The sequence below is a fragment of the Lepidochelys kempii genome, chromosome 6, assembly GCF_965140285.1.
Source record: "Lepidochelys kempii isolate rLepKem1 chromosome 6, rLepKem1.hap1, whole genome shotgun sequence".
Classification (NCBI taxonomy): domain Eukaryota; kingdom Metazoa; phylum Chordata; order Testudines; family Cheloniidae; genus Lepidochelys; species Lepidochelys kempii.
In genome coordinates this window covers 12,866,604-12,894,058 of record NC_136385.1, presented here as the reverse complement: position 1 = coordinate 12,894,058, position 27,455 = coordinate 12,866,604, and the positions used below count along the sequence as shown (strand labels likewise).

General features: G+C 52.5%; 1 protein-coding gene across 3 annotated transcripts; it reads left to right on the top strand.

Moving 5' to 3' along the window:
* The first annotated feature begins 397 nt into the window (after positions 1–397).
* On the top strand, positions 398–26,314 carry DTX4 (deltex E3 ubiquitin ligase 4). 3 transcript variants are annotated; one of them, XM_073346735.2, is made up of 10 exons: positions 1,210–1,250; positions 7,242–7,455; positions 8,123–8,846; positions 13,487–13,548; positions 14,022–14,183; positions 14,461–14,522; positions 15,363–15,515; positions 17,808–17,969; positions 21,276–21,365; positions 22,935–26,314. In XM_073346735.2, exons 3-10 carry the CDS (start codon positions 8,230–8,232, stop codon positions 23,166–23,168), a joined length of 1,542 nt encoding a protein of 513 aa, XP_073202836.1. In that variant the 5' UTR covers positions 1,210–1,250; positions 7,242–7,455; positions 8,123–8,229; the 3' UTR covers positions 23,169–26,314. The 3 variants fall into 3 exon arrangements, with proteins under 3 accessions (XP_073202834.1, XP_073202835.1, XP_073202836.1); XM_073346733.2 differs by lacking the exon at positions 7,242–7,455 and having other exon boundaries at positions 398–1,250; XM_073346734.2 differs by lacking the exons at positions 7,242–7,455; positions 15,363–15,515 and having other exon boundaries at positions 398–1,250.
* The last annotated feature ends 1,141 nt before the right edge of the window (positions 26,315–27,455 follow it).

Sequence of the window (27,455 nt, the reverse complement as noted above, 5' to 3'; positions counted from 1 at the left end):
GTGGGGGGGTGCAGGTTGAGGGACACACGGTTGGGATAGTTAGGGGGCTGCAAGTTGGGACTGACCGGCAGGAGCAGAGCTGGGGGTGTAGGCCTGGGATAGCAGGGTGCTGTGGGTTGGGATCGAGGGCACTGGCCCAGCTGTGTGTGGCGGAGTCTCACAGACACCCTCAGGCCCACCCAGGGCCTGGAGCTTCCTTTTCTGGGGGAATCCCCCCACCCCATCTCTCTTTACATCAAAGTGCTGATAAATGGTTTAACCCCCAGGTGAAATCCCCCTCTTTTGGGGTGAGATGGTTCAACCCAACCCTGCAGCTGCAGTTCCAGCTACGTGGTCAGCAGGTGGCGTCCTGGCGCTGGGCCGGGCATGAGGTAATGTGGTGAGAGTAGGGAGGGGGCAGTGAGGGCTCTGGAGACGCTACGCTCCTGGGAGCTCGCGCTGCGGCTCAGACTCCCCGGCTGCAAAACCTAAGGAAGTTGTTTGGGGAGGATACAATAGGCAGGAGGGAAGGAAGCAACCAAGCCGTGCAATGGGGCGTCGCTTCCCGGCTTTGGAAAGGGGACATCGAGCTGGGTGACGGCTTGCATTTCCCTGCCTGCGTCCGGGAAAGCCCGGCCACCCAGATTCCTTTAAAACAAGGAGGCAGGAGAGCAACAGGGAGGTGGAGCTGCTGCTCATCCCGTGCAAAGGGGGGGAGAAAAAAACTAGAGCATGAAATTTCGAGAAGGGCTTATTGCAGAAAGAAGCAGCAGCAGGAGGCGGAGGCGCTGCAACTAGTGTAACTAAACCCCCGCCCCCAAGAAACCCAGAGCGAGCTAATCCTCCTCCTGGGAGCCCCATTGCAGAGCAGCGCCCCGTAGCTGGGTCTTGGCGGATGAGTGCAATGTCTCGGCGCTGCAGGAGAGCTCCGGGGGGGCACGTTGCAGGGAGGGGGGAGTGAGGGCGAGCCGCATCCCCCCTCAACAAGCAGCCCGGAGGACCCCCTCCCCCCGATTTGTTGAGGTCGCGGGCCGATGCGGCGCTGAACCCGGCCGGCGGAGCCATGCTGCTGGGCTCGGCCGTGGTGGTCTGGGAATGGCTGAACGAGCACGGCCGCTGGAGACCCTACAGCCCGGCCGTCAGCCACCACATCGAGGCGGTGATCCGGGCCGGGCCGCGGGCGGGCAGCGTGGTGCTGGGCCAGGCGGACCGGCGGCTGGCGCCCTACCTCCTGGATCTGCACTCTATGCACCAGTTCCGCCAGGATACCGGTGAGTGGGGGGCGCTCAGCATGACGCGGATCGCCCTGCTCTGCCGGGCCGGGCCTGGCCTGACCCGGATCGCCCTGGGGAAGGGGAGCCCGACCCGCATTGTCCCGTCCCTGTCTCGGGTCGTTCTGTTTTCTGCCCTGTAGCGCCCTGGTCCGGATTGAGGGGCACTGGCAGAGCCGTGGCGGGAGCTGGGGGGGGGAGGTGTCGGGCTGGAGGGGCACTGGCAGGGCGGGGGTCCCGAAGCGTGACAGTGCCTGTGGTTGGTGCCCGTGGTTTTTTCAGTCCTCGAGACTTGGAGGCTGGTGTTTCCAGCCCAGCTGCACCTGGGCTCCCTGCGGGGAGGCAGCCCCCGGTTCGCAATGGGAAGGATGTGGGTGTTTCCGAGAACGGGAATATACCCAGGAAAGGCGGCTTGCCTGGGAATCCCTGGGCGCCTGTGAGCTCACACCGAGCTGGGGAATCCCCACTGCATCCCGAGAGGAGGGGGGAAGAGGTTGCAGGTGGGGCAGCTCCCCCAACATGCAGGGTGTGGAGCAGTGTGAGCCTAGCCTGGCACCGGGGGGGGGGGAGGGAGTGGAACTGGGAGGGGTGGGGGGAAGAGATGGCAGCATGGGGAGTGCCAGCTGGGATGGGGAGACCCCTGACAGCACAGGGGCTCCCAGCTTTATGGCAGCCCCTCCCCGCTTTGTTATAAAGTGGGGAAGTGCTGACTCTTGGCTGAAGCTATGCCGCTCGAAAGGGCAGAGCAGAATCTGGTTGTTGGCATGGGGAAGAGTGCTGGCTGGGGCTACTGTGGGGCCACAATGGTTGGCTCCTCGGCTAGCCTCTCTGGCACTCTTGGCTTGGTGCCCTGTGCAGCCCCGTAGATGCAAGGGTATAAGTTGGCTGTGGGGGCTGAGCTGGAGACATCAGTGGCCCTGCCCAGAAACAAGGGTGCAGTGGTGGCCTGTGCATGGCTGGACATGATGCTGGGGAAGATGGGCACCATGCTCCTAGTCCTGGATGTTCCCAAGCGGGATGGATCATGGACTGGCGCTGCTCCTGCTGTGGGTTCCTTTCCCCCATGGGGCGTGGCTCAGCTCCCACTCCTCATCCTTCCCGCTGGCCCTGTGTCTGCTCGGTCCAGGCCCTCCAAAATCACCCCACTCAGTGGGCTAGTCACCATGGAGAGAGAGGCAAGTTGTCTGTCCAGGTTCATTGGGGCCAGATTTTTCTCTAGAGACTGTCCAGAATAACCCCTCCACACACACACACCACTCCCAGTGATGGAAGGGCCAGGCAATCCATTGCTCACGGTCTGCCCAGAAAGTGACATGGTGAGCCAGCACAGAGGATTGGGAGGGAGATGGTGATCCCCAGGTGGATGCCCGGGAGAGGGGCGGTGACCCAGGGTGCGGGCAGCCTTTCTGAATGGGATGTTGGTTTTGCTCTTGGCGTGAAGCCTGGCAGAAGCTACAGGTGTCCGTGGCTGGGGGCTGTGGCCCAATGGTGATTGCACCCGTCCTCAGATCCCTTTTCATTTCCCATGTGGCTGGGGAGGGCGCCACAGCCCTCCAGATGAACTGCCCCTTGGCGGGCTGGTGCTCCTGGCACAGAGAGTTAAGCCCACCCCACTCCCAGCTCTGAGATCTCCCCTGGGGTGATAGGGGAGGGGGGTTCTCCATTTTTGTACAGGCCTGAGATCTGCAGACAGCAGAGCCCCCCCATCCACTTTGGTGGGATGCGGAGTCGGTTTCCAGTGGAGGCACCCCTACATACATGGGGCTCCCAGTGGCAACCCTCTCTTTCCCCAGGTTCCATCTGAGAGGAAGGCAGGGAGTAATAGTGAAACAGGGGCTCTGAGGGAGGGAGGGGGGTGGGGTGTTGGCTGCTAGAGTGCCCCCCCCCCCCGCCCTACTGCTGGGCTGAATGGGGAATTGTTCTGCCTCTGGCTGGCTTGCTCTGAATGTTGTTGTTTTGGGTCATTAAGGGGTTCTGATGTGGGGGGTCACGACCCCAGCTGAGCCTTGAATAGCTATTGTCTCTTTTCTTCCCTTATTGAATGGGAGGCTGGCCGCATGTCCCTGGCTATGGGAGGGGAGGGGGGACTTTCCCACAGGATTGCTGCATGGCGCTGGACCTGCCAGATGCTGAATGCCAGCACTGGCTCCTTCCCCTTCTCATCTGGGATTATAATAAATTACAGATGCTGTTTGGAGCTTGGTTTCTCTCCCCACCCCTCCCCACACACAGCTCCCTTGGCAATTCCCCCTTTGTCCCCCTCACGTCTCATTCTCTGGCCTTTCTCGATGGAGGAGAGTTAAAATATTTTCTACTGAAAACTCAAGACTAATTGGCTGAGGAATTCTGTCAAGCTCGGAGTTCGAAAAATCACATGGGAAGCGTTCGAACTCCCTTCCCCTGCCATGTTAATGTGCACAATTAAAAATCCAAGCGTGACCTCCCATGGAGATGTAATGAAGTGTTGGAGCTGACAAAGTGAGGGGTTGTACCCCAAAATTGTAGCACTTTAACTATATACTGGTGCTTATGATGTGATAGCTGTTGCCATTTGGGAAGAGGCAGAAGCTATACCAGTATAAAGCATGCTAGGGGTTGTACTGATTTAAATGTGAAGGTAGAATCTCACCAGAATAATTACAGTGGTACCAAACTGGTGTGTAGACCAGCTCTGAGACTTCCTTGTGCTTTACAGCATGCTTACGTGCATGTTACGAAGCACCGTATGTAATTACAGTTAAACTCCAGTTTATTCTTTGTTCATATGCTGAGCTGCAAAATTCAGTGTGTTCTATTCTGCTTCCACCATTGCAGTGTCTGGGTGCCTCACAATCTCTGATATTTATCCACACACATCCGTGTGTGTGTCTGCTTTACTGATGCAGATCTGAGGCCCAAAGAATCATAGAATATCAGGGTTGGAAGGGACCTCAGGAGGTCATCTAGTTCAACCCCCTGCTCAAAGCAGGACCAATCCCCAACTAAATCATCCCAGCCAGGGCTTTGTCAAGCCTGACCTTAAAAACTTCAAAGGAAGGAGATTCCACCACCTCCCTAGGTAACGCATTCCAGTGTTTCACCACCCTCCTAGTGAAAAAGGTTTTCCTAATATCCAACCTAAACCACCCCCACTGCAACTTGAGACCATTACTCCTTGTTCTGTCATCTGCTACCACTGAGAACAGTCTAGATCCATCTACTTTGGAACCCCCTTTCAGGTAGTTGAAAGCAGCTATCAAATCCCCCCTCATTCTTCTCTTCCGCAGACTAAACAATCCCAGTTCCCTCAGCCTCTCCTCATAACTCATGTGTTCCAGACCCCTAATCATTTTTGTTGTCCTCTGCTGGACTCTTTCCAATTTTTCCACATCCTTCTTGTAGTGTGGGACCCAAAACTGGACATAGTACTCCAGATGAGGCCTCACCAATGTCGAATAGAGGGGAATGATTACGTCCCTCGATCTGCTGGCAATGCCCCTACTTATACAGCCCAAAATGCCATTGGCCTTCTTGGCAACAAGGGCAAACTGTTGACTCATATCCAGCTTCTCATCCACTGTAACCCCTAGGTCCTTTTCTGCAGAACTGCTGCTGAGCCATTCGGTTCCTAGTCTATAGTGATGCATGGGATTCTTCCGTCCTAAGTGCAGGTCTCTGCACTTGTCCTTGTTGAACCTCATTGAACCAGATTTCTTTTGGCCCAATCCTCTAAGGGAACCTCTAAGAAACTAAGGGACTTGCCCAAGAACCTGCAAGAAATCTGTGCCAGAGCAGCGAATTGACCGTGGGTGTCCTAAATCCCAGGCTGGTACTCTAACCTCTGGGCTGTCCATCCTCGATGGGATTTCTAATGGGAATCTGTCATTAGTATTGATTAGTGTGGTTCCATTGCTGTGTTTGTTTGTTTTAAAGTCTCTAGAAGCTTTTTATTTTTGGGAACGCCCTACTCACAGAGGGCTGGGTCCAGCAGCTGCATGTTTGTTTAGTGCAATAGTGACTGGATGAGGTATCGCATACAGAGCTAAAGGTTAGTTTTTTCTTGAGAAGTTTGATCCTGCAGTGTCGAAGTCAGGGGAAATTGTGCTGCTGCCCTGGGTGGTGGCAGGACCGGGCACAAGAGGGGAACCACAGCAGAGCAGTTAGTGTGCCCCAGCAGTGTCTCTCTCTGAGATCTCATGTGATCAGAATAAGCCCAGCAGGGTTTTAAAACTTAACACTGTCAGAGTTTGTGAGATTCACCAACTGAGCTGCGCTGGGTCAGAGAGGGTCCATGCGGCACCCGTGGAGTACTGGATCCGAGTGTTGTCTTCTTGGGTTCCATCGCCTAACATGGTTCAGCTTTGCAGGGACTGTAGTCCCACGTGTATTGCCTTTTGACAATTTTTTTGCATCAGTGTCGTAAAACATTTCCTTTAAAAACTAAGGAAATTCCCAAATGCACAATTGTGTGAAAGCTACAAATGGAGGTTGGTTCTTAAAATGGAAAGAGAAATTTTGTAGTAATTTTAACAACAAAACATCTGAAATTCAGGAATCTCCTGGTTTGTGGAACCTCATTTAACTGGACTCTGCACTTTTACCAATGCTTGTCCTCTACCCATGCCCCACTCCCTTCTACCCCTACCCTTCATCCGCATTCTCGGTATGTACCACAAACCTTGAATTACCAAAAATACACAGAATGCCATTGCACTGTGCCAGGGATGAAATGAGTTGCTGGGGCTCAGCCCAATTCTGGGGTGCCCACACCCAGAGAACTAAAGCTCACTGGGGCTCTCCCAGTACTGGAGTCCTGTGAATTTTGGGTTCTGATTCATGCTGGGAATACTATCAACTACCGTAATGTAGATACGCTTCTACTCCTCCATTCTCACCTCTCCATGGAGCAGCAACTCACACACAGACTCTCCTTCCATTCAGCCACCTGTCAACAGAGAGAGACATTTCTGCTCTTACCCCTCTGCCTACAGCCCAGAAATGATACTGCCCTGGATACCTGTGGCTTGACTATATTCAGAGGTGGCTACATTTTGTAGCAGAGCCCTCTACGACTTGCATAGCTGGGCTGGGGCTGAGTGCTATGGGCGGTGTCAAACTGCATTCAGGTCCAATTCAAATAATGTCATTGATGCAAACAGCATTTGGAGGTGATTGTGTGGGAGGAAATCAAAACCAAGGGGACAGAAAGCTCAGGCTACCCTTTCTACCCTGTTGATTGCAATACACCTTGTATCTGTAACCTCCACATGAGCAGCAGACTCCAAAGAGAGGTGGGTAGGGAGGTGGGGTCTGAGTTAAGGCTGTTTGTGGAACCATGACTGTAAATTTTCTGTCTTTTACAGAGTTAAAAAAAATCATTATTTGTAGCCAATAAAGGCCCCAGCTCCAGCTGGGCTTCATGGTGGTGGGTGCTGCACAGACCCTCAGCTTGTCTTTGCTCCCAAGTTCCATTCGTCTAACTTAAATTGGTTTAGTCAAATGAGTGCAACTTTTGAGTGGACTTGTGTACCAGCTTAGTGCTGGTTATATCTGTTTAGTTTCTGCTTGTAAATCTACTGATGAGGGACAGACTACTACCAGCTAGATTAAGGCCTGGTCTACACTTAAAATATTTGCTGGCATAGCTATGTTGATTACGAGGGGGGAGGGAGAATCACACCTCTTGTCAACATAACTGTGCTGGTAAAAGTTCCAGTGTAGACAAAGTTACACTGGCAAAAAAGGTCCTTTTGCTGGTTTTGCTTGTTTTGTTCAGAGAACAGGTATAAACTCTACCAGCGGAGGAACTCTTGCTGGCATCAGCTGTGTCTCCAGTAGGAGGGGTTGCCAGGATCACTATACCTGCAAATGCTTTCCTTTGTAACAGGGAGGCTAATGAATCGTTCGAACAATTTAGCAAGTCTCGCGGTGGATACTCCGTCACTGGTCATTTTTAAATCAAGATGGGATGATTTTATTAAAGGCTGTTCTCTGGGAATTGTTTTGGAGCAGGTCTCTTGGCTGTATTAGACAGGAGGTCAGACAAGATGATCGCAATGGTCCCTTCTGGTCTTGGAATCTATGAATCTAGTGGAGATGAAGCCTGATGGAAGAGAGTCCACACACACAATTGTGCTGATAAATAAACTGGTATAAAATCAGCCCTTCCCCTTAAGCTCATGCGACTTTGTTTGAAGTGCAAGAAACATTCTTTGCCCCTAAAAACGTAAGTCCAGATCCCCTAAAAGGTATTTAGTGCTTAATTCCCATTGATTTCAATTACAGTCAAGGCAATGGCTCTCAACCTTTCCAGACTACTGAACCCCTTTCAGGAGTCTGATTTGTCTTGCATACCCCCAAGCTACACCTCACTTAAAAACTACTTGCTTACAAAATCAGACCTAAAAATACAAAAGTGTCAGAGCACACTAATACTGAGAAATTGCTGACTTTCTCATTTTTACAACATAATTATTAAAAAAAAATCAATTGGAATATAAATATTGTACTTACATTTCAGTGTAGAGTATATAGAGCAGTATAAATATGTCATTGTCTGTATAAAATTTTAGAGAGTACTGACTTCGCTATTGCTTTTTATGTAGCCTGTTGTAAAACTAGGCAAATATCTAGATAAGTTGATGTACCTGCAGGGGTACACATACCCCTGGTTGAGAACCACTGGTCTAAGGCTCTGACATCTTGCTTTAGGCTGGTTACGTCTTGTATCCCCCAGCTCGTACCCCCATCCCATCCCATGGAGGCTGTGGGCCCCCAGCTTGTAACCCCCGTCCCTTCCCAGGGATGCTCTTGGGGAGTGGGGTATGGACAATGTATGTAGCCTGGCTACCACAGACTCTTCTCATCTCTCTGTTTCTCCCTGCTCTCCCTAGGCACCATCCGCCCAGTGCGGCGGAGTTACTATGACCCCTCCTCGGCACCGGGCAAGGGTGTGGTGTGGGAGTGGGAGAATGACAGCGGCTCATGGACAGCCTACGACATGGAGGTGGGCATCACCATCCAGCATGCCTACGAGAAGCAGCACCCCTGGATCGACCTCACCTCCATTGGCTTCTGCTACGTCATTGACTTCAGCACTATGGGCCAGATCAACCGGCAGACCCAACGCAAGCGCCGCATCCGCCGACGCCTCGACCTGGTCTACCCGCTGGTCACCGGCACCCTGCCTAAGTCCCAGTCATGGCCGGCCAGCCCAGGCGTTTCCAGCTCACCTCCCACCCCACCCTGCACCTGCCCCCAGTGCCTTCTGGTCATGAGTGTCAAGGCGGCGGTTGCGGCTGGGGCCAATGGTGGGACTGGCGCCGCGGTCCCCCAGCAGCAGCAGCGTAAAGCCTCCGCCCCGTTGGGTGGCCCCAAGCCTCCCATCCCAGCACCTGGGCTCAAGCCCCCAGATGGCACAGCCACCACGCGCAGCTCGCTGAAGACCCTGGCCTCCCAGGTGAGCCGGAGGCAGGCAGCCAGCACACCGGCCCTGAGCTCGGCCACCAGCCTGCCTGCCGCCAATGGGAAGACCACACGCGCCAGCCTCAACACCCTCAACCGCACCCACCTGCAGCGCCTGGCCATCGCTCAGTCCCGTGTGCTGATTGCCTCCGGGTGAGTGAGCGAGCAAGCGAGGTTCCCCCTGGGGTTCTTAATAATCAGCCCAGGTCCAGGGTACCCACAGCACAGAATGCCAGCCCTCCAATAGCTGGTGCTAATCAGCGTCTTAGCCAAGGGTCAGTGAAGTAGGCTATGGAGGCCGAACTCCCTGGTGGCTGTTGGCAGGACTGTGCATGCGGGAGGGGGGAACTTGCCCTGGGGTAACCTGTCCAGTACCCACTCTGGGAATGGGCTCCGAGGGCTGCCCCACTGGCCCTTTCAGCTGCGTTCAGTTAACATCCATTGAAAGGAGAGCCTGCATCACGGGTCCCGCTGTTTGTTTCCGGTGCCCTGCACCCTCGGCCTTGTCCATGGACATCTGTGCTGCCACTGTAGCATGGGTCCGTCTGCCACGGCTGCCCATCTGGGACCATGCATCTGTTGTTTCAGTCTCGTGCTGTGTGTATACTTTCATTCTGGTGTTGCTGCTGTTTTACTTTAAAGGCCTTCGGCAGTCAAGACACCAGGCTGGCATGGGATGAGAGACCAAGTGTTGTCATAGATCAAAATCTGGATAGGAGTCGGAAAGCAAAAAGTAGGGTCCAGTGGTCAGTTCTCATCCCGGCAGAAGGTGAACAGAGGGATATAATTTCCATACTGAACCGTGCGGTATTTTATATATTTATTAGTGATCTGGAAAGGAGGGTGGACAGGAAAATGTGCAGAAGACACAAAGGTATTTAGGTTAGTTAGGACCAGAGAGGGCTCCGAGGAACTTCAGAGAGACCCAAACAAGCCTGGGGAATGGGCAACATGATGATAAATGAAGTTCAGTGTTAATAAATGCTGTGTAATGCATACTGGAGGGGAAAATTTAAACCACTCGTGCACCGTACGTTAATCGCATCAGCTCAGGAATAAGTTGTCATTGTAGATAGCTCAGTGGAGACCTCTGCGCAGTGTGCAGCTATGGTCAGAAAAGCAAAAAAGCTGTTAGGATGCTCAAGGAATGGGATGGAGAATAACACAGACACTTGTAGTGCCAATACATCAGTCAGTGGGGTGGCTTTGCCTGGATGCCTTTGACAGCACAGGTCACCCTGTTCCAGAAGGATGTTGTAGAATTAGTGGGGTTCAGAGAAGGGCGGTGTGAATGGCTAGGGCCCTGAAAAAACTTCTATGAAGAGAGATTGTAAAAGATTACCTTAAAGAGGAGCTGTATAAGAGGGGACGTGATGGAAATATGTAAAATACTGACTGGTCTAGAGAAGGGAGATCCCTGTCTCATAACATAAGAACAAGGGCGAGTCAGTGAAACGGAGAGGGGGGGAATTCAAAACTGATGAAAGGAAATACTTTTCCGCACATTTTGTCATTAGCCAGTGGAACTCTCTGCCACAGGATGTCGTTGAGGCCAACGACCTAGTAAGGTTCAAAAAGGAACTGGACATTTTCACTGTTAACAAGAATACCCAGAGTTATAACAGTAAGTGATGACAAAGGTAGCAGGGATATTAAACCTCCTGCTGCAGGGGTTAAGCCAGTCTCTAGTAGAGACCACGATGAGACCTAATGTGGGGGGAAATTATAACCTGTCTGCTCCTGTAAGGCTCATGTAGCTTCTTCTGCAGCATATGGTGCCAACCACTGTCAGAGACAGGAGATTGGGCTAGCTGGATCTGGGGTCTGATCCAGACTGGCAGTTTCCTTGCGAGTCCCAGCCCAAGTGTGCAGGGTGCATTTACGCCAGGTGACTGGGGTGTAGACCATGTCAGCCAGTCCCAGGTTCCAGCCATTAAGACCTGGGAATTTCGTTAACAATTGGCCTGGGGATTCCATAGTATTTGTGTTTTAGCTGCCGTAGGTGGAGGAAACCCCAAGGTCCAGATCCCAGCTGGTATAAATCAGCTTGAGCCCAGCTGGGGATCTGGCCCACTGATTCCACTGGAGCTACATGGGCCATCGCTCCATTGACTTCATCTTCTGATTTACACCCACTGCAGATCAGGCCCAGAATCTTTGTGGTGGCTATTTGTCACCTCCAAATCTATATGGCACAAACCTCCAGGGTGGTGGAAAGTCCCTAAGGAAGAAATAAAGCCTGCTGTAACTGTAGCCCACACCTCAGCCCCTCTCTATCTCCCTCTTCACATCCCAGCCCCTCTCTTTCCCCCTTGACAAATACCAGACACCTCTTTAATGATAAAATGGGTGAGGCCCGCAATCCCCTTTTGAATCTTAATGAGGCTATGGGACATTCTTTCACTCGGCCCTGCAGGGGGAGGGAGGCGCTATCAAAAGGCCTATAGAAAGCTTTTCATGCCGCTGCCTGATGAGGAAAACATTTCGCCCCCCTCCCCAGAAATCCCTTTCTTGGCCATTTAATTAGCGTGGTTCTCGCCCTTTGTCTGTCTTTTCCATCAGCCTTCTGTCGCGGTTCGCCCAGGCCTGTGACCCCTCCGGGAAACTTTCCCATGATAGAGAGCAGGAGGAAAGGGCCACAGGAACAAAAGGAGCTGTGAATGGTTTAGAGACTCAGGCAGGGTTTCTAAAGATTGAGAGAAAAGGGACATGGGGATTGAGAGAAAAGGGACATGGGGAGGAGGAGCGCGGGGGAGGGCATGTCTCTAGATTAGAGGATTCTCTGGCTAGGCCTTGGTCTGTCACTACGGCAACTGTTGTCCGGCTAGGAGGGTGCCCGGTTCTGGCTCGCCCTCCTCTGTTGCCGCCCCCAGGTATTAAATAGATCCCCCTGCTCCCCCCCCCGCCCTAAGCCATGTCAAAAGTCCAGCCATGAAATGGCACATTCCGACTCGGCCGGGCGCGCTGGTGCCCTGGCGTTGTGCCACCTGACCCCTGTGTCTTGCCGGGGAGCTGTCTCTCATTCCGCAGGCTCACATGGCCGTTTGTCCCTTCCAAGGCCGCAGAATGGGACACGGGCCACCCCCAGTGCAAAGTGTGTGGGGCTGTTTTGCCATCATCGCCCCCTAGAAGCCCCACTTCTTCCCCGACTCTCCAACGCCACTTAGCCCTTCAGGGGCATAAGCATTGATGGAGAAAGTGGGCAAAGCAGGCCTCACTGGGACACCAGCAAAAAGCACAGGGCATGGAGAAGAGAGAGTGGGGGGGGCACCAGTTGTGGGCTCAGCTGACCTCACTGGCAATGAGCGGTACATGCCCAGCCAGCAGTCTGCGATGGTGCCTATGTCTGCAATTTCCTGGGCTCAACCTGGTTGGCAGCAAACACTGGACACGAGAGTGGGTTGCGTAGTGGGACCTCTGCCCCCTGGGTTCTGCCTTGTACCCAGAGTCCCCCTTGGTGGTATATTTCCCCGAGTCTTGTTGCAGTGTTGTCTTTTCCTTTTCGTAAGTCCATCTCAGGTGGTGCAGTCATTAGATTCGGTGCCAGCCCAAGGTCTTGTGATATTCAGTCCCAGCGCCTTGGTCTGGGCCAGAACAGCACTGCCACCTCCAAAGCTTGGCTGTGCTTCCAGGTCTGAAAGATTGTAGCCCCACCAGCCCTAGAAATGATCTCTTGAATGAGTAGGAGATGTGCGTATAAAAATCCCATTGCCTGGATTATCGTGATGCTCCTGCCGTGTCAGTCCTGGCGGAAGAGCTAAACCCGGAAAACAGGGCTGTGTACCATCTGGGTGTAACTGGAGCTTTCTGCTGCTCTCAGGCTGCCACGGACATGTCTGAAGTGCGTGGGTGGGTGGAGCAGTGGCCTGAGGTGATTTTTAGGGCCAGCCCCCAAGCTGGTGCTGCACCCCCCACCCGTCAGCAAGAGTGAAATCAAATCCATCCTGGGCGTGGCCAACACCCGCCGCAAGACGACCAAAAATACGCTGGAGTGCAGTTGTCATCAGGACAAGGAAATTTTGGGGGCAAGGCCTTGTGGGGACTAGAGCTCTCTAGCTTCTGCCCCACACTCCCCTCAGCCTGTCATTGTCTCTGGTGGCTGTATTTCCAGATCAGATGATGAGTGTCTTCCCCACCCACGCTCTAGCCCTATGCTCCTACCCAGATTGGGTGCACACCCTGGCTCGCATGTGCACATGCTGGCCCTTGCCAGACTGGGTTGGCCCACAAGGTGTGTGAACTGCAGGATGTTAGCCGGAGGTAAAACCTGCTGGTCTGGTTGGGTCACATGAACAATAACAGCTCCCATCCCCTGCAAGGTGCAGCCTGGAGTGGAGAGGAGAGGACAAGTGGCTGCGGGCTGTCTGGTGGGAGCTGAGTGCAAGGCATCCTGGGAAAGGGAATGTGCCACGTGCCCTTGCTTTGCCAGCCCCCTTCTCCAGTGGGGGGTGTCTTGTGAACTTCAGGCTGAGCCACATTCACTCCCTGGTTTGCTGAGCCCCTTGTCCTCGGATCGCTCAGCCTGCCCCAGCCCCAGACCATGTCCCCTGCTTTTCGGGCTCTCCGTTGTCCATTGACGTTCCCGCTCCCTCTCTGTTTGGAGGGCTTCTGTTTGCTCCTCGCTCGCCCCCCTACTCCCTAGCCAGGATTCCCGTGGTGGGGGGCAGTGGCCTGAGACAGGGGAGCCTCTGGGAACCGGTGGGTCCATGCATTGCACCAATCAGTGGGCCAGGAGCTTTCCCCAAGGGGATGGACTCACAGTGAATTCTGACCCCCCAATTCCTTCCCCTCAGGGTTCCCACCGTCCCAGTGAAGAACCTCAACGGCTCAAGCCCTGTTAACCCCGCGCTGGCAGGTGAGGGAGCCAACCGGTTGGGCCAGCCTAGTGTGACTGAGCAATAAAGACCTCCGGGGGCAGGGGGGCAGACTCACACTTCTGGGGCTGGTGTGGGGAGTGGGCTTTGAGCAGCACCTGTGTAGAAAGGGATGGGGGGTTCTGGGCAAGCCTGTACCTCAGAGGAATGGGGACAGACAGTGATATTGGTCCATTTGTTGTAAGGGGTGGGTGGAGAGGTACCCTGTTCTAGGTAGGGGATGGAGAGCACCATTGGAGGGCAGGACAGGGGGCTCATAGGCTGCGGTTTAGGAGTGAGTGGGGTTGGGATGTCCGTTCTGTGAGGGTGCTGGGGTGCGGGGGATTCACAGGGTGGATCTGGATCTGTTAGAGGCGGGGTGGAGCTTCGGGTTGCTGGCCCAAAGGGCTTGTGGGGGTGCCTGAGATTCCTCGGAGCTGGCTTCTCAGGGCCTTTCCTCATCTCTCTCCGGCAGGGATCACTGGGATCCTCATGAGCGCGGCGGGGCTGCCCGTCTGCCTCACCCGCCCCCCCAAGCTGGTGCTGCACCCCCCACCCGTCAGCAAGAGTGAAATCAAATCCATCCCGGGCGTGGCCAACACCTGCCGCAAGACGACCAAAAAGCAGGCCAAGAAAGGTGAGTGTGAGCCCTTACTCAGAGCCTCTGGGAGTCTGCACACCCCTAGCGGGAGCCCCTTTCTGTCCCCATGTCCTGCCAATCTCCCCACCAGGGTGCCATTCACCCCAGCCTTATTGCACAGCTTCCTCTCCCCCCCCCCCCCCGAGCTCTGTCCCCACTCAACCCTCCCTTCCCCATGGCGCCCTTTTCCTAGGGTGCCTCATGTCTCCCCAGACACGTTCAGGGCAGTGTAACTCTTGCTCCCATGTGCTGGTTCTCTTCCTACCTGCCCCAGGTAAAACCCCGGAGGAGGTGCTGAAGAAATACCTGCAGAAGGTGCGTCATCCTCCGGACGAGGTGAGAGCGTGGTGTGCCAGGTTGCCGTCTGTTGGGGTGTAGGGTCGGTCGTCTGTCTTGGGCTAGGTATTCACTGCCAAAATCTCTGTAGTTCTGCAGTGCATTAGCGCTCTGGCTGTACAATCCTGGAGAAGACAAGGCACAGGTAGATTTGACCTCAGTGTAGCTGGACAAAGTCAATGCTCTACCCCCGCATCCCTCAGGTGACCTCCGCCAGCTACAGCGAGATCAGAGCCACGTCTACACCAGGATCGTACAGCGAGCTGGAGCTGTCCCTGGTTGGTTATCTTGCCATGCAAACATACCCTTTTGGGTGAATTGTGAGGAAAGGTTGCTCACGCTGTATGTGAGGTGTAGGGGGTTGCATGCTGTGTGCACGTTGTCTGGGTGGGTGTAAGCACATGGCAGAGTTGCACTGAGGGCGTTTCATAGCTGCTTGCTTCTGGCTGTTGGTGTGTCCTCGGGAAGGGGATCCTCGCGCCAGCAAACAGGGCTAGGCTGATGCCACTGGAGCTCACATCTGCCTGTCCTTCCACAGAGCAAGGCCAGCTCTGGCTTCCCCCGCCAGTGGGCCCTGACCCTACCCTGATGACGGGGCTCTGATTCCTGGTTAGCCTCGCCGCCACACTGAACCTGCATGGCAGTAGTTCTTGCCCAGTGGGACCTGGGCTGAAAAATGCTCCTCTCTCCCCCCCAACATGGCTCATTCACATTGGCCTACATGCTCAATCGCTGCGAGCCTGGGCTGGATTCAGACCAGGTCTGTCTCTCCGTCTGACTCAACTTTCTCCTCTCACTGCCTCCTCCTCCTCCGCTGCCCCCCCCCCCCCCCCCTCCCAGGACTGCACCATCTGTATGGAGCGCCTCTCCACCCCCTCTGGCTACAAGGGACCCCAGCCAGCTGTCAAGCCCGACCTAGTGGGAAAACTGTCCAAGTGTGGCCACATCTACCACCTCCACTGCCTGGTCGCCATGTACAACAACGGCAACAAGGTGCGTGGGGGGCTTGGCCAGCTGCCACTACGGGGCCCTGGCTAGGACTGGCTCCTAGCATAGAACGTTCCCTGGGGTTGGACGCTGAGCCAATCAGATCGCTTGCCTGGGGCTGAATCCTCCTTCCTGATAGGCTGTAAGAGCCCAGTGTTCTCTCTACCATTTCTGCTGGTGTCTTCCATTGGCTCTGTGGAACAGGAGGGCTTTGCTTAGTCACTTTGCGGTGAGCGCCGATTGACCCTTCCTGAATGCTTGGCTGTCTCAGTAAACGTTAGCAAGTCGAGTAGAAACCATTCTCAGTGTGGGTCTTCCTCATATCTGGCCATCCCTGCCCCAGACGGCCTCTTCCATTCTCTTCCCTTAAACCATCAGTGAATTTTACACAGTTTTCCCATGGTTTTATCCTGTTTCGTTAGGATACCTGTCTGTGCTGCAAAGGTTATCTGGTTTGCTGCTGGGCGTGAGGCAGTAGTTAGAGATCCAGATGGGGAGTCATGAGACCTTCGCTGATGTGCAGTTATGGTTGGAAAATGTCCCCTCACCTGCTGGAGAATTTTTGAGTTTTTGGCAAAAAAATCTAAAGCTAGAGTATCTTGGCTACAGTCCCAATATTTCCATTTGGAAAGTAAGCTGTGGTGCCTCCTACGAGTTACTTTGTGGGTGCCTTGTGACGCCATTCTCCTCTATTGGCCAGGCTACCTGCTTGGACTATGTCTCCCCTGTTGCATCATGGTCTCCTTGTCTTGGTGAGGGGAGGTGGTTGCATCAGGACTGGTGTATAGCCATGATGCATCACGGGAGTTGAAGTCCAGCTGAGGAGCCCAGACCATAGAAGAGAATGGGAGCATGAGACAGCTGAAATTCAACTCTGATAAGGTCCCTGCTCTGTGCCTCATTTTCCCTATCTGTACTACAGAAGGTATTGTGAGTAGAGCGGGGTGAATCACTGCATTTTTTTTTGGTTTGCTGACCGTTCTGCAAAATTTAAAAAAAAAAAAGTTTGGGTCAAGCTGAATTTGAAAATTCTGAAAAAATTTGCCACATCAAAAAAGTTTGTTTTGGGTCAAATGAAATGTTTTAGCAACCCAAGACGTTTTGTTTTGGGCATTTTTAAAGGCCTAGAGCAGTGGTGCTCAACCGGGGTACGCGTACCCCTGGGGGTTTGCAGAGGTACATCAACTCATCTAGATATTTGCCTAGTTTTACAACAGGCTACATAAAAAGCCCTAGCGAAGTCAGTACAAACTAAAATTTCATAGAATTACTTGTTTATACTGCTCCATATGCTGTACACTGAATTGTGACTATAATATTTACATCCCAATTGATTTATTTTATAATTAATTGTAAAGATCAAAGTCAGCAATTTGTCAGTAATAGTGTGCTGTGACACTTCCGTATTCTTATGTCTGATTTTGTAAGCAAGTAGTTTTTAAGTGAGGTGAAACCTGGGGGTGGCACACAAGACACATCATCCTCTGGAAAGGGGTATGGTAGTCTGGAAAGATTGAGAACCACTGATCTAGAGTCACAAAATGGCCAAAGAAGGAAGCATTGGTGCCACCTCCCTTAAAAGCTTTTTCTCAGGAGTTAGGACACTCCCTTGGATTGTGGGAGACGTGAATTCAATCCCCCTCCCTCCCCACCACCTGATCGGAAGAAGAGATTTGAAGTTGGGTCTCTCACATTGCAGAAGAGTGTCCTGTGGGCACCGGGGCAGGTCTCTCTCTCTTTCTTCTTGAAAATGATTCACGCAGATGACCATTGATCAGTGTGTCTTGAGAAGAAGATCCATTCAATATATCCTAGGGAAGGTTGAAATTTTTCTGATGAAAAATGGCTTTTCAAACCAAACAAATTTTTGTTTGGTTTGAAATTTTATGGGGAATCAAAAATGTTTTGCATCATTTTGATTTTTCATTTTTGGGTTTTGTCCCCCCACCAAGAAAAGCGAGGGAAAGGCGTGAGGAAGAAACATGAAACTCAGAACAAAACTTTTCGATTTTAAATTTAAATGGGGGAGAAAAGGAAATTGTTTAGTCAAAAAACCTGAAAAAATTCCATAAACATTTTTGAAAAAAACAAAGAATGTTTCATTCTCAATCATTTTATGGGAAAAACTATTTTTGATCATTCATATTATTTCCTAGACAAGGTGCGGGGGGAGTGTGTGTGGTTCAGTAGAGGGGTGTGTGGCGGGATTGGAGGAATGTCAGTCTGACAACAGTAAATATGAAGGAGGAAGCTCTCCTGATTTGGTTTCTTTGTCTCCTTTCTTCCTCTTGTTCTCAGGATGGGAGCTTGCAGTGCCCAACCTGCAAAACCATATATGGGGTGAAGACTGGGACTCAGCCCCCCGGGAAGATGGAATATCACCTCATCCCTCACTCGCTGCCTGGGCACCCTGACTGTAAAACCATTCGGATCATCTACAACATCGCGCCAGGGGTCCAGGTGAGACCCCAGCTCTACAGGAGGGAGGGGGCGTGTGTGACACTTCCCGGAGTTATCTGGGGTTGGGAGGCACTTCGCTACCACCTGCCCTTAGCATGAGGAAACCTTGTCTGTGCCTACAGGGGACCTGCTCCCTGCCTCCACAGGCAACAGACTCAATCCCCTCTAGGCCTCGTCAGCCCCCCATCACTCAATGGCATAGCGCTAAGCACACTCCAACCTTAAACCCTCTGAGCGTCTCTCTGGAGCATCCAGCCCCTGCTCCACTGGACACTCACAAAGTTCACAGATTCACTGCTCCCAGTTTACCAGTTCCACCTCCAGTCACGGCTCTGTGAAACACACAGCACTGAGACAAGTATGTCGTGAAAACAAGCCAAAGTTTATTTAACAAGGCATAAGAACGGCCATACTGGGTCAGACCAAAGCCCCGTATCCTGTCTTCCAACAGTTGCCAATGCCAGGTGCCCCATAGGGAATGAACAGAACAGGTCACCATCAAGTGATCCATCCCCTGTTGCCCATTCCCAGTTTCTGGCAAACAGAGGCGACTACAGACACAATCCCTACCAATTCTGGCTAATAGCCATTGATGGATCTATCCTCCATGAATTTATCTAGTTCTTTTTTGAATCCTCTTATAGTCTTGACCTTCAGAACATACCCTAGCAAAGACTTCCACAGGTTGACTGTGCATTGTGTGAAGAAATACTTTTTTGTTTGTTTTAAACCTGCTGCCTATTAATTTCATTGGGTGAGCCCTAGTTCTTGTGTTATGAGAAGGAGTAAATAACACTTCCTTATTTACTTTCTCCACACCAATCATGATTTTATAGACCTCCATCATATCCCCCCCCTTAGTTGTCTCTTTAACAAGATTGAGACTTTTCAGCTTAGAAATCTCTCCTCATATGGAAGCTGTTTCATGCCCCTAATCCTTTCTGTTGCCCTTTTCTGTACCTTTTCCAATTCCAATATAGGCATGGAGATTCAAATGAAAGCAAGTAGAAATTTTAGAAACAAAAGGTTACATCTAAAGTAAAATCATAACGTGTGTTCGATAACCTAGACCAAGTCAGCTAAAGCTCCCCCCAAAGCCCTGCCAGTGTGTTTCAGCCAGGCCTGGCTGTGATCCTTTTCCCATGAGGCAAGTCACGCTTGTGTCCTCAGTAAAGAATGCCAGGGGTACCTCTGCCCCCCCAGATATCCCCTGAGAATCTGTCATCTGTACTTGTAAACAGGATCTCTTGTATATTTCCTTACTTGATTAGCAGCTTGGCTATGTATGCAAATAGATCTGCATTGTGGACAACAGACAATGCTCAGACAGGGAGGTAAGCTCAGCCTGGAATGGTCTGAGGCATGTCACCTGTTTACCCACTGTGATGGGTTCCCCCTGGGGTGCCACCTGGAAGTTTGGTACCACTGAGCCCTCTGACCCACCAGCCTGGGCGCTTCTTCTCACACTATACTGCTGTGACAAGCAACAGACTCACTCCCGGTCCTGCACTTTCTCCAGCATTCATACAGGTAGGGACACACCCAGCTGCAGTTACTTCAGGCTCTCTGACCAGGCACTGCATGGACCAAAAATAGAGAGGCTACAGCCAAAGTAACCACCAGCTTCCCAGCTAGAACCACCACCCCCGCCACCCACACACACACTGGAGTATAAACCCAAAATTATACCATCTTGCACTGTAAGCTAATAGAGTTCATCCCTCCCTAAATGTGGAGAGGAAATGCAACAGCCCCCTGAGCTAAGATTCCCAAGCACTTCACTCCAAACTTACTGATTTAGATTAAAACATAAAATAAGTTTAACTACAAAAGATAGCAGATCAAAGCAGATTACTTAGTAAATAAACAAAAATGCAAACTAAGCTCAACATACTAGAAAGATAGGATTTGAATTAACCATCTCTCACCCTGATGGATGATACAAGGAGGCTGCAGATTCTTAAGGCACAAGCTTGCTTTGCAGCTTGGAATCCCCAAGTTTTCATACACAGGCTAGAAATCCCTTTAGTCTGGGTCCAGCACTTCCCCCAGTTCAGTCTTTGTTCCTCAGGTGTTTTCAGGAGTCCTCTTGTGTGTGGAGTGAAGAACAACAGATGATGTCACTCCCTGCCTTATATAGCTTTAGCATATGGTGTGAATCTTTTGTCCCAAACTCAGCTTGTGGAAAAACACTGACATCCCCAAGATGGAGCCCAGAGTCATGGGGCCTGGTTAAATGCCCTTGCATACCTTGCTGAGTTATAGCAGCCATTACTTACAGGCTGCCTGGAATGTTTACAGGGGAAGATTAAGTTTTTCCATGGTCCATTGTCTTTGCTGATGGGCCATCAGCACTGTCTGGCTTCTTCATTGTTGTACCAGAAAGGCTAGTTGTGGGTGTCACCCACAGTAAGCAGGATGGAAATATATTCCTAATTTTATATACAAAAACGATTAATGCACGCAAATAATCATATTCAGCAAATTATAACTTTTCCAATGACACCTCACATTACCCGTCTTGTACAAAATGCATCATAATTATGTCCTTAGCATATCGTCATATCACTGTGAAGAATATGGGGTGCAATGTCACACCAGCCTTAACTCACATACCTTGAGAACATAATTTTCAGTATAGATGCATAACCCCTTAAATATTATCTGTACATACATGTCACAGCGATCGTGATGACCAGTGGGCTGCTGGCGCTCTGTAGAGACCTCATGTGCCACCCTTTGGTGAATTATTATGCAGATATCCAACTCGGGGGATCCCTATAAAACCCTATGTACCCACTCTGCCCACTGGCCTCAGGAGACCCCTGTATCAGAGCAGATGGGTGTGGAAGGCGCCTCTTGTGAGAGCAGTTGCTGTATTGTTGCGTGTAGCCGCCTTGGTGCAACCATGGAGAGAGATCTGTGATAACTCCATACCCCCAAGGGCTGTCTCTGGTTGTGACCCAGTTCTTGGAGGGAATGATCATGCTGGTGCAGCAGCTGTCTTTTGCTTGGTGATGGCGCGTACATTAGAAGCAGCCTTTTTTGGAAGTGCTGCCGGACAGGCAGGCTGCATGGGGAGTTCGGGGTAATGTCTCTCTGCAGGGCCACGGGCCCCTGGCTGGGCACCCTCCTCCCTGGCGGGGGGCTTGTAGTAGATCCAGCAGTGGGTGATGGGGGCACTGGAGGGCCCTGCAGTTGTGTGGCCCTGCAGCTGGTGATGCTGTGATGACTCAAGATTAAACAGCGCTTATGCACCCTCTCAAGATCCCAAAGGATGCAATTTCTCTCTCTCCCTCTGCACAGGGACCAGAACATCCAAACCCTGGGAAAGGCTTCACAGCCCGTGGATTCCCTCGACACTGTTACCTCCCGGACAGCGAGAAGGGCCGAAAGGTGAGGGGTGTCCTGCCAGCGTTCCCTCTGATTTTTCCCACACATATGCAGAATGAATTTTGTTATGGGCATCAATATGAAGGCAATGTGTGACACATCACCTTCATATTGTGCACATTACAAAATTCGTGTGGTGGGCGTGGGGCCGAGGGGTTTGGAGTGTGGGAGGGGGCTCAGGGCTGGGGCAGAGGGTTGAGGTGCGGGCTCTGGCTGGCAATGAGGGCTCAGGACTGGGGCAGAGGGTTGGGGTGGGGCTGGGGATGAAGGGTTTGGGATGCAGGCTGTCCCAGGGCTACAGTGGGGAGAGAGGACTCCCTACCAGCTCTCTCTCACCCCCCCTCCCCTGCAGTAGCACCTGTGCTGAGGGGGTGGCAGGGGAGAGGCGCCTCTCCCCACCACAGAAGCTCTAGGGCTTGGCTGGGTTGGCCTCTCCCCACCACAGCCCTGAGTGCCTGCGGGGTGCTTAATAGGCTGCTGTGTGGCCGTGCAGCTTAGAGGGAACTTAAGTCTTGTCCTATGTCTCCCAAACCCAGGACATTCGGACTGTGGGGAGATTCTGCCTTCAGTCAATGGTTCATTAGGGCAGTGTGGGGTGGGGTGAGGTGAGCTTTCCCCAAGAGAGCAGCTGGTTTGGGGCGGGACAATAGCCAAAGGAAGAACCACACACCTCTAATATCCCAGGTGGAAAGTGTTCTCCAGACCCAGAGAGGGGACAGAGCATCCCTACAGAGTGGGGTTATTGTCCTGTGGAGCTGAGAGAAGGGGCTGTCATAGGACAGGCTGCCCCCTCCTCACTAGAGAGCCGATGAGGGAGGGAAATCTGTAGAAGATATAGGGTTGCCGGACTAGCCCAGGGGTCTTTGGATGATGATGGGGATTCATACAGGATCATAGCCTGGTGCGTGCGTCCCCGACACAAGCTCCTCTTAGGAGATGAGCTTCAGCTCTGGGACGTACCAGCTCCTTTCACTTGGTCTCCTGCAAAAGACCTAAGATGCCAGGAGCCCACCATTTCAGTGACATCTCTAATGGATAATCGAGGCCTTTTCAGAGGCTGTGGGTTCATGCCAGAGAAAGCCCCGGTATACTCCACAGTGAGCCAGACCTAAGTCCATCAGCGCTCTGTGTACAAGAGACCAGATACAAGGTCAGTTGCAGACCATTTAAAACAAAAAACAAACCCCCAAATCAAACCCTGGAGTTTTTTATTGAATTTTGATATGAAAATAAACTCATGTTTCTTTTGTGCTGCTTCTGAATGTGCTGGTCATAACATGTTGCCGCATTTTGTATGGAAAACTCAGTGCCTTGCCTGTCATGAGAGGCAGCTGGAGATTTTGGTTGGGGAGCCAGGTTGGTGGTTGGTGGTGGTGAAGCACATCAGCTGGATGAACAGCTGTGAAATAACAGAGTTATCATGTTATGTCATCGTTATGTTTCAGAGTTAACGACACAATGGGATGAACCGCGCCACTCAAGCTTGGGAGAGGCTGTGTGCAGACTCCAGCCTGTCTTGGGGTGGGCTCTCAGCTGCTTGTGTATTAACCTTTCCTTCCTGCACTCCCCCAGGTGCTGAAGCTGCTGCTCGTGGCCTGGGACCGCCGCCTGATCTTTGCCATCGGTACCTCCAGCACCACCGGCGAGTCAGACACGGTGATCTGGAACGAGATCCACCACAAGACGGAGTTTGGTTCTAACCTCACGGGCCACGGCTACCCAGACTCCAACTATCTGGACAATGTGCTGGCCGAGCTGGCGGTGCAGGGCATCACGGAGGAGAGCGCGGCCCAGGAGAAGGACTGAGAACAGGAGGAGGGGAGGAGATGGCATTTCTTTGTGGCGGGAGCAGCGCTTTGTCACGTGGCGGTGCCCCACACTCGCCGCCTCCTCTCTGCCCCGGTGCCTGCACCCTCCCCCACCTCCTCCTCCCACTGCTGTGATGCTCAGAGGGCACCAGTCGCACCATTGAGACGTGTGGCTTGGGGTTGGAGCAGAGGAGGAGGCCCACGGTGCCTCGTCAATGGGCATATCTGTGGGGCCGGTCTCCCAACATGGGCGCCGCCCGCACCCAAGGTTACCAAGGTTAATCTTGTTGCACTTGGCTGGGAATGGAGGGGGGATTGAACCGCTAAACCCTGTGAAAATGAACTGCCTCTTAGGGCACTACCCTGCGGGAAGTGCTCCTGTCCCATAAGGCAGCTCCGGCACCGCATGGGAGCCGCTGCAAAGGCCTGTGGGAATGCCAAGGATTCAAACCGGTCCTAGTCTTGCCCCGGTTAGGAGACTGGTTGCGTGTTGTTATGTCACTGCTGCTTTCATGTTGTGGACTCAGTGTGAGTTGGAAATGTGCTGTTTGCAGGTCTGGTACCCCCCGCCCAACCCACCTCACCCTCCCAGGCCTGCCTGCCTGCCTCCCCGATCCCACCGCACATCGGGTCAGAACCAGGTCTGCTGCCTGCTTGGATCTGAGCCTTGGGGAAATGAGATGGAAATCCCATCTCTTTGATATGTTCCACACTGGGTCAGGACCAGAACTAGCTGGGTACGAGTCTCCTGGTGCTGGTCCATAGTGGGCTGGAGCAGAACTAGTTCCTTAATAATTCATTCCAGCCGCTACGTGAACAGTGCTAGAGCAGGGGATGGGAATCCGTGATGGATGGATCAGAACCAGACCCGGTCTTCTCCGGGTCCCTCTTCCCCTCCCACTCCCCCTAATCCATTCTCACCTGGGTCAGAACCAGTCCAGCTGGCTCAGTTTTGTGCAGTGGGGTGTGCGGGAGAGAAATCCCTCACTCCCTGATCCCTTCTGTACGGCTCAAAACCAAGTCTGGTTCTCCCTGTCTCAGTGAGTGTAGTTTACTCCAGTCCCATCCAGAACTGTGTGAGCTGATCTCCTTGTACCTGTGAAGGAGCCATACCCCCGGGGTGGCTCTGTCTGGTCAGGCCTGGTGGGGGTGAGTTGTTATGTGGGGAGGGGAGGTCTGATTTCCCTCCCCCCCCCCCCCCCGGCCCCATAAGATGGGTTCTTTGAACTGTTTGTATGGGGGAGTCCCCCTGGATACGGATCTGAATTTATATACCTCATGTTTTGGGGGTTTGTCGTATATATGTATGTATATCTATCACGTCACGCTTGAAGATGACGTTGGCGCTAGGATGCTTAAAGGAAACGGTACTTAAGTTAGACCTAGAGGCCAAGTCCGCTGGCACTGGCCGTTCACCATGGCATGGGGGCGAGGCAAGCTGGGCGGCCATCTTGAAAGAGAGGCGCCCAGTCAGGCTTGGCCACATTGCAAAATGGCCACCACACGCCCCTCAGGAAGGTGGGAAAAGGGCACAAATACGCTCCTGTTAGTGTTTGGAGGGGGGCAGGGGGCTGATTGGAAACATGCCTGACCTGGGGTTAGCCTCCATGTTGGGGAAACAGGAGCCCAGTAACATCTATAGTTCATCCATAACCCTGCTCAGCCTCTGTGGTGCTGCGACCTAGTGGCCTCTTTGCAGCTAGTGAGTGAGGTGGGTCCCATGGGCTATGCGCCAGGTCCCATCCCTGTAGTGAGATGGGGAAGGGGTGGGTGAGGTGGCTCCCTGCTGGGATCCTGACCCTTTCCTGTCTTGTTGCTTAGTTCTTTGGCTTCTTGGGCTTTCCTGGCTTGGGGATTTTCCCCTTGCAGCCCTTGTGAAGTCCCTGTGGGGCAGAGGAGAGGGGAGCAGGTGATGTGGCTGGGTGGGGGTAGGTGAGGCAGGACTAGGGAGGGATAGGAGTTGCGATTGGCTGCAGATGGAGTTTGCCGGAGTGGTGGCAGGAGCAGGGAGAGGAGGAGGGGAAACCCAGAGGCTTCACAAGGCCTGTTCACCCTGCCCCAGAGAGATCACAGCAGCCGCCAAGCTGGGATGCCTGAGGAACTGATCCTGTTCCAAACTGCCTGGAAACCCCCTTCATTGCCACAACAGCCCCTTTTAGTGAGGGGCTGAGATCATCCTGTCCTGAGCACCCCTTTTGTCCCCCAGAGGTGGCCAGTGCCCCAAGACCCACCCTTTTCTGTATTTCCCATGCACTTGCTAATGATGGGGGAGTAGTCCTACCCCCAGACTAGAACAGGGGGGAAAAGGAAAAAAAACACTAAAAAATGGAAATGTTTTGATTTTTTTACAAGGCAAATGATGCTTTTTTGATTCAAAATTGCTTTCCATTTTCTTTATCTTTAAAATGCTCTAAACTTGAAACTATCTTTTTTTCTTTGAGTTGCCAGAATTTTTTGGTTTCTAAATTATTATTTTTTGAACCACCAGCAAACTGAAAATGCTGTTAATCACACAGATCTCCCCCCAACCCTTGAGATTCCCCACTGTGCATATCTGAGCTCCCTGCCCTAGCCTCCCCCACATCCTCTATCCCCCTCCAAGTATATCTCAGCTCCCGCCCCAGTCCCATATTCCCCCTCCTAGCCAGTAAGATTGTCACACGTTACCCAGCCCCTACCCCTGTTGCGCTAGCAAGGAGTGGCCTCCAGTCTGACTTGGTTTCTAGGATAGGGGAAGAGGCTTGGAAGGGGTCACCTACAGGCCCCTGTGATTGTTCCTCCCAGGGAGGGGTGGGGTGTTGATTGTCTCTTCCTCCCTCCCCCTCCAGCTGTGCTTTTGTTTTATTTCTAACTGTGGTTTTATACTTTCTCTAGAAGGACCAGGGTGGGGCAGGGTGGCTGGGCTGTGGGAAGGGTCATCCCTCCTCTCTGTGTGTCCTCGTGGCATTGGATGCGGGGTGTGCGGCTGGGGTGGGGCAGTGTCCTGCTGTATATTGTGTTCTGTTTGTGAACGGTGCGCTGTGCCCATCTCTCTGGTGTGTTGCCACACGATGGCACTGCCTGCTCGTGTGGGGTGTATGTGCCAGTTTAATAAACGGAGAGCTCTCCCACCAGGTGGTGGGGGCGTTTGCTGTCTGCATCACCCGGGCCTGTCCGTGTGTCTTTTGTTACCCGTTTGTGGCAAGTGGTCATGTGAGAGCCTCTTCCTTCCAGGGGGATGGTCAACCCAAGGCCAAGAGGGAGTTACGGAGTCTGATTCTCATTCACCAGCAGAAGTTGGTTCCATAAGAGAGATTCCCTCGCCCACCTGCTCTCGCTGAAATCTGGGACGAGCATGGCTGCCAACAATCTTTTCGTATCAGTGAGTTGAGTTGAAACAGTTCTCTGCTTTGGTCTGTCTGAGCAGGCACTGCCCCTCTCACTCTCCAGAGGTGATGCCCCCCTCATGAGCTGTGAGTGTTTAATTCCCTCTACCCCAAGGTAGAGGGCTGAGTTCACAAGTGGTAGAACAAGGTGGGTTATACTAGGAGTCACCACTAAAAACCTGGCCCTGCTCTTCCCTAAGGAAACAATCCCAATCTATGAAAAATCCCTCTTGATCTAGGAATCTGTTCACCCAAACACATGCTGGATTTCATAGACTACAACACAGTATATACATATATATTTTTTTACAGGTTTTTTTAATGCATTGTCCCCTGTGCAATTAACTGCTAGCTGAAATAAAAGAAAAGCTGCATCTTTCTAATCTATTGTGGAAACCTGCCAGAGGTTAGAGAGAGAAGGTAGTGGGTGACTCAGGATACTGAGTTCCTTTTCTATAATGGCATATGAGCCAACTGTGAGTACTCAGAAAAGGGTAAGGGGGGGGAAGGAATGGGGGCGAGAGAGGGGGTATTTTCAATAGAACTCAACCTTGAACCATTTTAGTTCTTGCTTTTATGGATGCCCCCTAGGAGCATGCTGGAAAAACTTCCTATGGATGGACAAAGGCCACGCCGCTCTTTGTGTCTCTCAATTTTTGCCCAAAAGCAGGCTCTTTGGCTTCTATTGGGGTTTGCTCTGCCTCCCGGGTTGCAAAGGAGGTCTGTCCATCCATTACCACCACCCTCTCCTGCAGTGTGAACATTATCCTGCCTTTCCAGCTGGGGAAACTAACATGGGGCAGGGGTGGGGACACAGAGCTATGAACGGAGCTGTGCCAATCTGCTGCTATAGCCCAGCAGCCCTGTGGCAGCCATCTCCCTGCAGAAGAGAGCTAAAGGAGGTCTGGGGCCTGTAGCAT